This window comes from Taeniopygia guttata, chromosome 2, assembly GCF_048771995.1.
Source record: "Taeniopygia guttata chromosome 2, bTaeGut7.mat, whole genome shotgun sequence".
NCBI lineage: Eukaryota > Metazoa > Chordata > Aves > Passeriformes > Estrildidae > Taeniopygia > Taeniopygia guttata.
Window position 1 is genome coordinate 71,998,483 of NC_133026.1, and position 14,581 is coordinate 72,013,063.

Genomic DNA, 14,581 nt, shown 5'->3' on the forward strand with positions numbered 1-14,581 from the left:
ATAGCTTGTTTTTTGGTGCAAATCAATATACAGATGTGTTTTATCTTAGTTTCATGTGTTACGAAATAATTTTATGGAAGTATGACTTACTATGGTGAATTTTTGCCCAGTTTTTTCTGATGAACTTTTTTGATCTCAATTCATTTTGTCTAGTAGCTTGCATTAGCAAGAATTTGAAAGAGTGTTCTAGTTAAAATAGCTCTTTTTAATCATTTTTTTGGTGTTTAACATTTCACCAAACTGTTATTCTCTCATGTGATGTTTCTTTTCTCTGTGTGATAGGATACGAAGCAAGTATGGGAAACAGAGCGTGCCATTATCCACAGCAACTGTATCAATGGTTCACAGTGTCCCAGAACTGAAAGTTAGCTCTGAGGTAAGTACCATGATGCATGTTCACACCTTTCATAGTAGCTCCACAGTTGAGAAACTTATAGTAGTTTTGTAAATGTTGTATGTACTTGATACAGGAAGTTTGGCATCCCTTTGAAGAGGAATTTGGGGTTGTACATTAGTGGCCTCGGGGTTTTGTAAGTTTATCTTCGTGTAGATTGATTTTTCTCATGGTTTATACTGGTGGTTTTTAGAGCTGTGTACTGCAAAGATTTCAATTTGACAACAGCCTGTAAACTTAATAGTTGAACATTTTTGTCACCAAGTGTGAACAGTTAGTGAAAAGTTCCATTAGCTGACATCTGTTCAAAGCTTGCAGTGTCTCTGAAGCCTGGCTTTAACTTTCACCTTGAAATTGACCCACTAGATATAATGAAGCTAATTTGCTGCAACTTACCTGGATGGTAAAATTATTTCATTATTTTTCAAATACTCCAAGTATTCTGAATTCATTAATAGTTCCATCTGAGTTATCAAAATATGCTTGTTTATCCTTCAGTTTGTGTAGGGGGAAAGGAGCATGTTTATTTTGAAGATGAACATTCTGTTTATCTTCTTTATCAACCTGGTCTCTTTATACTTTTTTATGTTACTACTTGATTTTTTTTTTCTGGTAATTCGTCAGAGAACATCAGTGAGGGGAACTGAGAAGACGTAACCAGCTAGAGGTGTTCCCATCATAGAGGAGTGTTTCAAAGGGCAGTTTGCACTTGATCCTTGCTGCTTTGTAGTGCTCTAACTTAAAAGTAAAGTTCAGCTCTCTTGAGGGCTGAACTGCAACTTGCTATGAGAAGTCAATCAGGTGAACACGGAACTTCATGTGGTACTTGGGAAGTTTGTGAATATGTGCAGGATGAGTAAATATTTACTGGATTATAAGGTCTTAATGTTAGTGCCTGTGTGGCACTGCATAATCGTAGCTGTTTATGTCTGAAGGCATACATTCTGTAATTTGAAGTTCACAGGTGTCATTTTGGTCACCAGCAGCTTCAGATTTCTACTTAGTGTGGGGTTTTCAGACATATTGTACTTAATAATGTAAAATTTCTGGACATAGCAGTGAAATGTTCTCACACCTACTGATGAATTTTACTTTGTGTTCAAAGCTACTGCTGTTTCCTGTCAGGACACTGGGCCTTAAGTCAGTGGTTACCTATTTGTTACATTTGAAAGTTTTGTGTTGACTTTTTGAATATTAAGAGTTAATAATGTCACAAGGATCTGAGAGTAGACTTTGAAAGCATTTTTTTTTCTATAAAAAATTTGTTCCACAGCTGCCATTGCAACAGTTATGTTGAGACATCATTTCTTGTGCAGTTAGTTTGTAGCAGAAGGGATTCTTATGTGTGCAGTATACAAAGGGTGATAAACCTAATTTATTTCTATGAAGCTAAGCTTAGCAGTGAATATTTCTGTTACAGCAAGCTGAGCAGCTGGGAAGAGAAGATCAACAGCGACTACATCGAAATAGAAAACTGGTGCTCATGGTAGATTTGGACCAGACATTGATCCATACTACAGAACAGCACTGCCAGCAAATGTCCAATAAGGTATTTGGGGTTACCTTTCAATCCAATATAACAATAGGAATGTTTCTAACAATATTTAAATGATGGTTCTTTAGAAGAACATTCTCTGGTTAGGTAAAATTGTAGTTGAAGAAGAAAATGAGAATCAAGTCTTCTATAACATGTTCCTTTTTCTCTACATCTAAATGGACATTTTTCTTTCTTCCATTCATGCTTTCCTGCATTTTTCCTTTTTAATAATTTTGAGAGATATTTGAGGTAGCTATGTTTAATCTCTACTTTCCTTCCTCTGCAATTCACAAGCTGAGTACTCAGTAATGTGACTACCAAGTCTGAGGCAGATACAGTGAATTACTGTTCAAAGTCCCTTTTTGAGCAATTCTGTGAGTTCCTATGTCTGTCATTCCATGAGTATGTGTAGGGATTTTTTTAAGAATCTTTTTTGGGGGAGTGAGGAGGGGAGAGGTTGTGTGTTGTGGTTTAATTTCTTCATTAAAACACTTGTTATTGAACTGACAAGGGCTATTGGCTTGTACCATTTCTAATTTGGAAGCTCTAAAACAAGAAACAGGTTGAAATGTGTACGGTGTCTAGAACAAGAGGATGCAAACTCCAACATCAATATCATGCAAATTGTGATTGCTTAGTTCTTTTCTTTCCTCTTGCTATTTTTGCATGTTCAGCAGTCTTAGCATATGTTCACAATTGCTAGGAAAAAGCAAGATAGAAATGTACATTGCAATTAAGAGGAAAGGGAACCATGAATATTCAGCTTAAAGATTAAAAAATCTTGCCTGTCTGAAAGGCTATGCCTCTATCAGTATAAATTCATGGTTTGAAGAAAGATAAGTTTTAAAATATTGTGAGGTTTTTAACTAGGATCTTTATCTGTAAGCTTCCTTCCTGGTTTGCTGTCTGATGCTGTGTTTCCATAGACAGACTTTGTTGGATGGAGAAAATACTTTCTTTGAGCTCAATGCATATTGAAATGAGTCTGTCAGAAGTTCAATGTGAAGTATTGATTGGAGTGAGATGCTGAACTTCTCTGAAACAAGCACATTGAGAAGTTTGTCAGATTGGTTTCCCATAAGTAAAGATTTGAAAGAAAGGCACCTGCATCATAAATTTTTCAACAGTACAGCTTCCTGCATTTTAAAGCCTTATTGTTGGACTGCATGGCACAGAGCAAAAATATGCTTTGGATTTTATTCATCCACATAATCTTGTGGCCAAAGCTTGCTTTGATCTAATAGGACCAAATAAAGTTGAAGTGAGGGAAGAGGGTAGCTCTGGAATGCTGACATTTTTGTTTGCTATTTTGATAATATTCAACATGGTTTTCTTCTAGGGAATATTTCATTTCCAGTTAGGTCGAGGTGAGCCTATGTTGCACACACGTTTGCGTCCTCATTGTAAGGAATTCCTGGAAAAAATTGCCAAGCTCTATGAATTACATGTTTTTACTTTTGGCAGCAGACTGTATGCACATACAATTGCAGGTGAGTAGTATGTTACATTTAACAATATTTATCTACCCTGCCTTCATACTCATATCATTAATATTCTTTATGCAGTTGTTTTCAAGTATTTGTTGTTTTGGCAAAGCCACCTCCTAAATAGTCCTGTGGGTAGAATTCTCAGCTTGTTTACAAGGCAGTGCCTGTATGGCCTGTAATTTTAGAAATAATCCCTTTTTTTCCCCCATCAAATCTGCTTTGTTTTGCTGATTAGAGAATCAGATTAACTAGTGCCTTCTTATTAGGTAAGCAATTATGTTGATGGACCCTAACAGTGTTCTGCAACTTCAGTTGTCATACAAATCTATTGTAACTATTCTGTAAAATTCAACAGTGTGACATCATTTCATCTTGTGAGGAACGCTGCCCCTATATGGTTTCCTTTCTCCAAAGGAAGCTCTGGTGCTACAAATCTATTTACAGCAGTTCTGTTCGTTTCCTGAAGCTGAGATACACTTACTTCATGAAAAACAAAAATCTAGCAATATTTTCACGTATTTTTCTCAAAAATTAAAAAATATTTTCTCCAAGTGAAAACTTGTGTTTGAATTATAATGGTAGTAGTCTATTGTGTGTGTCACTGGCTGAAATGTTTGGGGTTTTTTTTCTCCAAGAAGTATAAAAGAAACCTGCCCTGGTTATTTGAGTGTATAGGTCTGAATCATGTTAGGAAGGACACCATGTTTTTAAACTGTCAAAATGGGGTAAAAATCACTTTTAGTCTTCTCATTCAGAAGAACATTTTCTCCTCAAACTTCCCTTTATCAAGTCTGTTGGTCTAAGATAATATAATTAATAATAATTTAGGTTATGACTGTCAAACTATCCATACTGCTGTTCCATGTCTCCTAGCTTTTTTTTTGTCTTTCACATTTGCTTTTTTTGTGTCGTATTGCCAGGAGTGTTTCGAACAACAATGTCCCAGTAATCCCACTTATTGACAAGAAAGGGAGATTCCAAAATAGGTAGAGAGCTAGCTGTCCTAGTTAGCTCTAAAACACTTTAGGGAAAAAAAAAAGAAACAACCAAACCAAAACAAATTTTTATGCATGTTAAATGCCATAGAAGAGGCTTGTAATGACAATTATAAGAGACTTCTGAATGACAACATACAATATTTCTGTAATCAGAATGTGATGTTCATTTGTGGACTCCAGTTAATACTCCTTGAAAGGTTTAAGGCATGTCCTGTCCTGCCAATCCAAGTGAATGTTTCTATTGTGTACTGCTAATGCATGAACAAATCTGTGCCTTTCTGTCCTTAGAATGCATTCTTCTGTGGCAAAAAGGAATAGTTTTCTTACGCACTAGGTCTCAGTATATGGTAGTAAAAAAGTGATGGGGAAGTCTACCTCACCTGGGTCTGTGTGCCATGATCTGGCCTAAGGTCAGAAGCTGTATAGCAAATGGCCTTCAGCACCAGGGAGGAGTTGCAGAGGTAGTTAACTCATGATGTCTGAGTGCTTTCCCTGTCTTCTCTCAATGTGTGATTTGACCTTCTGCCCATTTTAGTCTCTGAGCCCCAGTGTGGATTACCCTGCAGTCCCTGTGCTGCCGCAAGCTGACGCTGAGGTCATCATGCTCAAGCTACCCCTTTTATTCCATAGTGGGAATAGCCACCAAATTAGGGTATTGCTGCTTTCTGTCTCCAACAGACTTATGGATTTCTGCCTAAACCTGTTTAATCTCATCAAAAGCATTCAAACTGCAAGTGGGTTATTTGTGCAGTGCTGGTGATCATTTCAGCTGAAGGTCTGTGGACAAGCACTGGATGCAGCTTTTAGTCCACCTGTGCAGCCAAAACGCAATACTAGAGAAATACATAGCTGATACATGTGGAGAGCACTTGATGGCAGTATTGGTTAAATGGTTTCTCACAGAGCTGTCAGTTTGATACTTTGTTATCCCTATGTTACATAAAGAAAGAACTTGAAATGCGTGCTGGGGATCTTTTTTATGAGACAAAGGTTGTTTGCTTAGGTCCCCTGTAGTCATCCTATATATCTTCGTGAATTCTGAACCCTGAGCTGCTCCTTTCATGTCCTAGAAGGCTTTTGAAAAGAGATGACATCTTGTCAGTCCTTTTCTTTCATCTCAAATGACTCGTGCCAGCTGTTAAGTGGGACTAGCTGATATTTGTAAACACGATTCATATTTGCTGAAAAAATAGTAATTTATCTTGAGCCCTTTTTTAGTTTGACATTTAAAAAATGATATCTGGTAGTATGTTTATGAAGATGAGCTTCGGATTTTATTATCTAGAGCTCCCTGGACTATTTCTTTTTCTAGTCTCTATAAGAGAAGTTGTATATTTAAAACAAACGTCAGCTTAAAAGCTAGTTGTAAAATGCCACAGAGAATTTTGAGCTCAGAAGCTATTAAGAGTAAAGCAATGTGAAATCACTCCAAATTTACAGTGAAATTTAGGAAGTATGACCAAGTTGAGGGCATTCATAGGTATGATTTGCTACAGCAAGTATATTACAGAATGTATACAGTGTGTATGTATAATCACCAGTGTCTGAAGTTGTCCTAGCTTTTGAAAGATTTGGTCAACAGATCTTTCCAGGTTGTAAAGTAGAATCTCAAGTAGAACTAAAGGTAACCTGATTAGTCAGAAATTCGGCTTTAGTTTTATTTATAAAAAGACTTATTCAAATTCTTGTTGGCTCCAGCTGTTGTATAACTTCTCCTGGGAACTGCTATTTAACTCAATCTTTAAGATTTGAGACATCCCTAATATGAGTTAGTTTTCAACATTGTATCTTCTGATGATTTTAACTTAGGTTTTACTTACTTATGAATTTTCTTTTTTAAGAGTCTATCTAAGAGCAGGCAGTACTTTTTAGTAAGTCTATGTGCAAAGAGCCAGTCTGAGGTGGGAAGCAAACAACTGGGACAATAGTCTCTGCTAGGTGAGTCTACTGGATAGTCCCTCCTAATGTGGTGGTGTCTTCAGTTTGTTCAAGAAACTTAGGGGCATACCTAGCACAGTGTCTAATTTATGAGAATGAGACTAAGTGGAAGCTTAGTTTGTCCCAGTCTCTCTTGATCTCATGAACCCATCATTATATTTTCTCTCCCCTGTCCAGCTTCAGAGCAGTGAGAGAGTGACTTTGGTGGGTGCCTGGTGTGTTGAAGAAAACAAATGATGAAATTAATGAAATGTTACCTGCCTTTTCCCTGAAATGTGAAAACATCAAATTGTTTGTTATGTTGATTTAGTTGACTAGGGAACATCTAAAAGAAACTAGTTTGACCTGGAGAGAGCTTTTTTAAAAGAGACCAGTGCTGTTTTCTGTGTTGTTACTCAGGTAGCTTAACCTTGGACTCTCCTAAGGTGGGCTTGTGTCTTTGCAGATGGATCTTTGATGAGCTCTGTCCTCAGTGTGCTTTTAGTTTAGTGATAAAGCATTACTGTGAAGCTTTGGAATGCTACCTTATCTCTAATCTCAGGCAGCCAGGCTTTCTGCATTTGGGCTTTTTTAGTTCAACTTCATTTTTCTTACAGTTTTAGCTCAGCAGCATTGCTGCTGAGTGCTTCAGTGAAGTTTTGCCATGTAATCAGTGCACTTCTGTCTAATTCAGTGTAGAGAGTTCCTGTGTATTCAGACAATTAGCAGAAGAGAATTTTGTTGGGGAGAACAGCAACTTCTGTGACAGCTTTTGTAGTTTGTCAAAGTATACGTGTGTACAGCAATAAATCTTTATAGCTAATTCTCTCAATTCATTATGCCTAGGTACTGCAAGGGTCTCACTACAGGGGATGATTCTACGAGTTTGCATCAATTCTTAAGCATAGTCGGGTGAGTTAAGGTTGAATCTCTGTCCTTAACTCAGAATTTTCTTGCTTTTATGGGTTTTAAGTTACTCCAATTACACATCAATATTAATTACATCCAGGATCAACTTTCAGAAGTGATGACTGATTTTTAGGTCTTTTTTAAACTTTGTTTTTGAAGTCCCAACTTAAGGTACTCTTGGGAGCTAGACTGTTAAAAGGCCTTGAGCATTTTGAATTTTGAATTCTGTTTCTGGTTTTAATATGGCCATCATTTAAAGTAAAAAACAATAAATCTTGAAAAGATGGTTCCCAAGTAAGTATTGACTGCCTTGTAATAGTCATAAGAATAATGAGAAGTTAATACTAGTTTCAGTACAAATTCAGTAAAACGAAAAATACAGATTAGCATGTAGTATTCCTGTTTCTTTCTAAGCAATTACATGGCTGTGTTCTGCTCACAAAGGTGAACTTCATTAGTGGAGACTAGGTTCAGAAGCACGTACATGTGTGTTTGTACACCCGAGTCATCATTTTCCTAAATAATAGCGCTTTATCTTGCTTTAAGATCAGCTAGTACAGCTTCTGTTTTTTGTTTTGGGGATTTTTTTTTTTGTTTCTTGGTTTGTTTTTTTGAAGAGTGCAGTCAGAAAACTTACTACAACTGAGCCTAAATATTTCTAGAGGTCCCAGGATATATTCATTATATGTAAATGTATTGAAATAGTTGTTAGAGGTACAACTTAAAACCTACAAATGCAAGAGCTCTGGCTGGAACTGTCTCTTAACTTCGTACTGTGCCTAAATATTGCAGCACATTGCCAACTCTTGTGAGACTTCTCTGCAGTCCCTAGGCATAATGAGCTCAGGAGAGCATTTAGCTTTAAAGAACCAACTATAGAGAGATAACGTAAGTTGCAAAAATCATGTGTCTATCACCTACTGTCTCTCTTTCAGCCTTATTAATTTGGCTATCACAAATTCAGTTTTCTTGCCATCTTGAAAGAAAATTAGGTCAGATTTTTTTAATTAATCTCACTGAATTAGCTACAAATACCTGATCCACTATACTTTCTCCCATCTGATCTCATGCCTTAAAATTGCTGTTGCACAAATTAAAATAGCAGAAGTGTATAAAATATAAATAAGGAACAAACATCTTGGACATTAACTTTTTAATTTTTTCTTCCAAAAGGATTTTTGGACCCTGAAAAGAAGCTTTTTTCCCATCGGATATTGTCAAGGGATGAATGTATCGATCCATTTTCTAAAACTGGGAACCTTAGGTATGTATATGGGTCTTAGGCATTATACAAACCACAACAACAAACAGAAAAGATATGCTAAATAAAATAAAAATTACTCCCGCTGCACTTAATGTGTTTATATCCTTCTTTGTCTGCCTCTTAAACATCTACACCACCTCAGTAAAACTGAGGTGTTGGGCATTGCAGCATTTCTTCTACTTAATGGGTTTTGTGGTAGCAGAAGAGTACGAGTGTGATACCGTGGCATCATGTTTTCACTTACACTCATTCTTGTAATAACAACCATATTTTCACCTTGTCTTGTGATCCTGTATAATGACTTTAATGTTGTGAGTGTTTTAATTAAACCAGAATTCTCAGTTTGAGTTTAATCCATAATTGAAAACCGAGTATTCTGGCTTTCAAATGTGCTAAAAGCACCTTCTTTTCCCAGTGTTTCTTGAAATTAGGTTATCTAGAGCCTTGAATTCATATTCTAGTCTAAGTTCACATTCTGATCTTTTTCAGAGTATAAAGCCAAGATTTTTTCTAAGATAGATATGTTTAATGCTGCTTTATGAAATAAAGTTATTGCCTCTCCACACCTGATTGTAGCAAATGAAAAGCTTTTTTTCTTTTCTTGCTCTGTTTTTTATATGCATCTTAAGTAGTCTACGTCTTCTTCCACCTAGGTGATGGGTGATATTAGTACTTCTGTTTCAATCCAATTCATTGGATTGAATGAATCTACTCTTTAAAAATTCTTCTCATGTCTTTTACCTGTCTGTATATAGGTAGTGTATTGACCTTGTGATAGTTGACTTTGGGCTATTGGTTAACAAAAACCAGTGAAAACCAAATTGAAATGTTGTAATCATTTGTTCATATAGAGGTTTCTTGTTTTCTGCTTTTAGCCTTTAGGACACAGATTTTAAAAGAGCTGTTTCCTTTTTATCCATAATTTTAATATTGCTGGCTTTATAAATATGCCCTGGCATAATAAACCAGGGCATCAATATAAATTGCTTTCATTGCTACATAAATTTCTAAAACTTGTTTAATTTATCAACTGTTTTGTACCTTAGAGATCTCTTTCCTTGTGGAGATTCCATGGTCTGCATCATTGATGATAGAGAGGATGTTTGGAAGTTTGCACCCAATTTGATAACTGTGAAGAAATATGTATACTTTCAGGGGATAGGAGATATTAATGCACCTCCTGGATCAAGAGAAATGCAAATGAAGAAGAAAGGTAATTAGATAGTTTTTAAACCACATTTATAATTTTGTCCACTTTTCAAACATGATTGATATAAGTCATTGACATGGTCTTAGTAATAGTGCAGCTGTGCTCAGATGGACAATCCCAAATTATTGAAGTTGGCAGCACAAATGTGAGTAGCTTGGTAAAACCAGACTGTTCTTACAGAGAGCACTCCTTTTGGCATCAACCAGAGCAGAAGTGAAGCAGTTATAAGTGTTGTGGCTGAGAGCTGATTTGGCAATACATCAAACTCTTCAAGAATGTGTAGAGGGTGACAGTTTCTCCCTCATACCCCCATGTAAAACATGCTGACTTTTTCTTCTCTATAGGTTTCACCTCTTCAGTCCCCTTCCTTGCCCTTGGGACTTGGAGGAATAGGTAATAAACTCTGGCCTCAACATGCTGCTGGAAATGAATGTTGAAATCTGCTTGCCTCCCAGTCTAAATTGTGCTAATAAAATTAGTGTGAATTTTTAGCACCTACTGCACATGGTATTCTGGCATTTGACACAAGAGAACCCTATGTTCAAATGTCTCAGCAGTGTAATACACATAATGGATTTGGAAAGTACACATGACTAGATCAGTAATTATTTGTGGGCAAAATGTATTTGAAACACAATTTCGTAAGAATTGTCGGGCTTTTTCCAGTTTAGCCAAGGGGTTTGGTTTTTTTTTAAATTTAATACCTGTGGCATTACTCCATTTCCCTTGTTGAAATAGAAGTGTCCAATACAACAATAGAAATAGTATGATTGACTTGAATCAGGTCACTATGATGTAGGACCTCTACAATTGACTCCTGTCCTTACAGGGCAGGAACATGCACACAAAGGGAGACAAAGTAGTGTGATTTCACACAGTGTTCCCAGTGAACGTTTGTGTGCAACCTTTTGGAAGTCTGCAGTTTCTTTAATTGTCTCTCTACTTCTGCAGACATCTGCTGACACATCCTGAAACTATTCTACTTTTAATTCTATTACACTTTCACTTGCATTTCATCAGTCTTAAATTGAGTATGATTAGCATCTTAGTGTTGCTAAAATACGTATGTCTTTTCAAGGACTAAAGTTCAGTTATTTTGTTACGAAAATTAGGTAACATGAAAGACATGGCTCTTCATAAAGTTCTTGTACTGTTGTTCTGGATTAGGACTTTATGAAGCAAATTCTGCCCACCTGTCCCCCATTTGTTTATTTTCATTGCTCTAAGTTGTAATCATAAAACTTACACTACAAGATAAACCCTTTAATGCTTGCAGAGTTAACAAATAATTAGTTATGACCTGTGATTTAAAGAAAAAAAGCTGCCTATGTAACTTTACAAAAGTAATGTTTGCTATGTTTGAGCGTCCTTTCTAGTAATCACTGACACCTAGAGAATTTTAACAATTTTGAAAAGCCTAGTGATCACTTCCAAGCATAATTCAATCTAAGTCCATATGTAAACTATGTGTTTAAGGTTAATGAAAATTAAATTTTGGTTAATCTGAAAAGAAGAAAAAAAGGGAAAATATGTATCTGTTTTCTTTCTTGCCCATGTCTTAGCAAACCACTCTACAAAACCTGAAGCATTGGATTCAGCAGTGATTTCAGCAAAAGATGTTGAAGAAATACAGAATGTTATATGTGCAGAAGAACACAGTAATGGTCTCAAGAAAACTGCAAAGGACACTTGCACTGAAAATGGGAGTACTCCTGTAAGCAGTGAAACATCTGATGGGGATGTGAACTCTCATAATAAAGTTAATGCCCAGGACTCCTTAAATGATAGCATTGGTCACAGAATGGACAGTAAGGTCACTGATGATTTGGCAAACACAAAAGAATCTCAGAATTTTTCCGAACAAGTTGATACAACAGTTACAGAGAAGCAGCAAACCCAAGAGAAGATAAATGATTTGGACTTTGAACTATCTAGTGACAGTGAAAGTGATGACGGATTGGATAGCAAAAAGTCATCCACTTCTGTATCAGATAGTGAGAATGAGGAAAAGAGAAGTTGGAAGAAGTCCAAACAACCTCTGCAGGATGAAAATTTGCAGCAAGAGAGTTGCACTGGTACGAGTGAGAAAAAGGATGGTCTGGTGAACTGTTCTGGGGACACACAGTCTTTGCCTAATGAAAATATCCAGGAAAAAATTGATCATGAAGCACAAGAGGAAAGTGAACAGGAAAGCCTTTGTGATTTAGGAAATGGGTCTGGAGACAAGAAGGAAGCCGAAACAGAATCACAGATTAGTGAACAGTCTGGAATTACAATGGGTGAGTCCTTAGATCAGAGCATGGAGGAGGAAGAGGAGGAAGATGATACAGATGATGATGACCATTTAATATACCTTGAGGAGATCCTTGTGCGAGTTCACACTGATTATTACACAAAGTATGATAAATACCTGAAAAAAGAGATTGAGGAAATTCCAGACATCAGAAAAATAGTACCAGAACTAAAAAGTAAAGTCTTGGCAGACGTAACCATAATATTTAGCGGACTTTACCCAACAAACTTCCCTATTGAAAAGACACGGGAACACTATCATGCCACAGCACTTGGAGCTAAAATTGTGAAGAATCTCGTACTTAGTGCTGATGATCCTGATAAAGCAACACATCTAATTGCAGCAAGGACTGGTATGTATTTGAGCACCTTTTACTCTGTTAGAGTTCATGCCTTGAGCTCTTTTGTAGATTATACAAATGTAACTGACTTTAATTTAACTGAGATTATAATCAAAATCAAAGGAAAGATTCTTCCTAAAACAACTTAGCAGCCTTTTAAAAAGGATCTTGATCTTCTTTTTTGCTCAAATGTGACGTTTAATTGTTAAAAGTAAGACCCACTAAATACTCTCTGATGCAATCTGTCATGTCTCAGTTTTTTGTTAAGAACTGGCGATACTAATAGTCAAAGACTCAGAGCTGTTGAATAGAAACTTAATATTTGTGTCAAAGAAAAGTTTATGATCATCTTGTTACAAAGGTATAGCAGTGCTCTTTTTCTCAGTTTCTTAGATTAACCTCTCATGGTTTCACTTGGTATGGAATTCAAACATTATTTTAAGAGACTGCTAATACCCTGTCACTGCACTGTGCTTAACCTATATTGTTTTGTCAGAGGAAATGTAAGAGTTTAGCATAACTTTTAGGTTGTCTTTGATAAAGCTGCCTGTTTTTCCATAGCTGTAATGGATAACAATGTACCACTAGTAGCTGCCATAGAGGAGCTACCAGTCAGCAGCTCTAGCTTCTAGCACTGGTCTTTTTGGGTGCAACCTGAGACTTGGTTCCCTCATTGCTGGCCTTTCAAAATTACATGGAATATAAATATCTGATAGTCAAATCAATGAAATCCAAAAGTAAAACTGCATGTTTTAAATAATCTAAAACTTACAGGTACTTTTAGGACACACATGTCATAAGCAAAGAAATACATTATCTGCCACCTACTGGATTTTTTTTTTTTTTTGTTCTATTCATGTTGGGTTTTAGTACTTCAGAAGCAGCTTGATTTCATTGGCTTGTATTTTAAAGAGAGGATACTTTCCTCAAAAGTCTGTATGTCAAGAGGCATTTAAGTAGTACAAACATATGATAAATGGAGATGGATAATTCAGTAGTAAAAATAACCTAAAACTCAGGAGATTGAATTAGATGCATTGAAATTAACTGGGATTCTAGGTTGTAAAGATGTGATAATTGCAACAGTAAATGTGAAGTTTTGAAATCAATGGATGCATCAGTTTGGAACTCCATTGTTTTACTACTGTTGCTGAATAGCTGTTTTAAAACTTCATAAATAGGAATAATTATTTCAGCAAGGAATTATGCAAGTTTGCCATACTTCATTGGAGAAATAATAGCGATGAGTATAAGAGATGATTTTCCAATTTCAAATTTTAAAATGTTTCATTTTAAAGTTGCTTTGTTTATCTTAAACTAGATGACTTCTGAATGTAGTTATACATCAGATGCAACTATTGTGTGATAGGGTAAAATTGATAGGATAAATGTAAATGAGACACTCTTAAACATGCACATTTCTCTAGAGTGAAAAGTATTGAAAAAAAAATCCATTAAGGTACACATCATGTGATAATGGGAAGCAGTTGACCTTTTATTTGGTTTTTTTTGAATGAACCATTTGAGGGTTGTGTGTTTGTCTAGATTCATCTATGCATCCTTGTGTTCTGTTTTTATAAATAAATTATTTGCCACCTGAACATTCTTAGTGAATTGTACTAAAGTACATCTGAATATGAAAAACTTTTAACTTTGTTTTTGATTAAATTGCATATTGTGCTGATTCTAGCCGATGTAAATTGGCAGTCATTTCTGCCTAATGGGCAATACTCCTGTCATCTTTCATCATCACTTAATAATTATTTTGGTAACAATGGTAATGAAATAGTGGGATTTAGAGGGAATAAAACAGTATTCTCCAATAACCCTTTGTAAAATCCTTGTGGATTGACTGGTTCTGGTTTTGTGATGGGATTTTGCTTTTTTTCAGCTGGAGACTATTATTCTGTCCTCTGGAAGGTGGGAGTAGTTAGGCTGCATCGTTTTAATTTCATGAAGGGAACTTCTTAATCAGAGATTTTAGGGTTATAAATTTTGTCCTGTCACAGCTGAATTTGTGATAATTCATCTGTCAACGTGATTTTCATAGTGATTCTTTTATGGTTAGAGAGCAAAGCCTCTTGCTGACAGTAAGCCATACAAATACTGCAACTTTGGCTCTTGTGGCAAACATCTGATGCACTGCTTGATGTCTAATTGCTGGTGAAAAGGGGAAACAAAAGCATGTCCCTTCTTGAGTTTTTTCAGAAGTCAATGATGTGAGCCCAGGCA

General features: G+C 36.0%; 1 protein-coding gene across 4 annotated transcripts in view; it reads left to right on the forward strand.

Moving 5' to 3' along the window:
- CTDP1 (CTD phosphatase subunit 1) overlaps window positions 1-14,581 on the forward strand; it is a 96,040-nt gene that overhangs the window by 16,904 nt on the left and 64,555 nt on the right. For 3 of the 4 annotated variants that reach the window (XR_012053956.1, XM_072924198.1, XM_072924197.1), the window contains exons 3-8: window positions 283-376; window positions 1,815-1,943; window positions 3,271-3,421; window positions 8,416-8,501; window positions 9,548-9,719; window positions 11,279-12,361. Coding sequence is in view for 3 of the 4 variants with exons in the window: in XM_072924198.1 (XP_072780299.1) it covers window positions 283-376; window positions 1,815-1,943; window positions 3,271-3,421; window positions 8,416-8,501; window positions 9,548-9,719; window positions 11,279-12,361 (1,715 nt within the window). In the remaining variant the exon portion in view is untranslated. Of the gene's footprint in view, window positions 1-282; window positions 377-1,814; window positions 1,944-3,270; window positions 3,422-8,415; window positions 8,507-9,547; window positions 9,720-11,278; window positions 12,362-14,581 lie in introns of all 4 variants that reach the window. The other variant, XM_030265607.4, reaches the window with a different exon arrangement.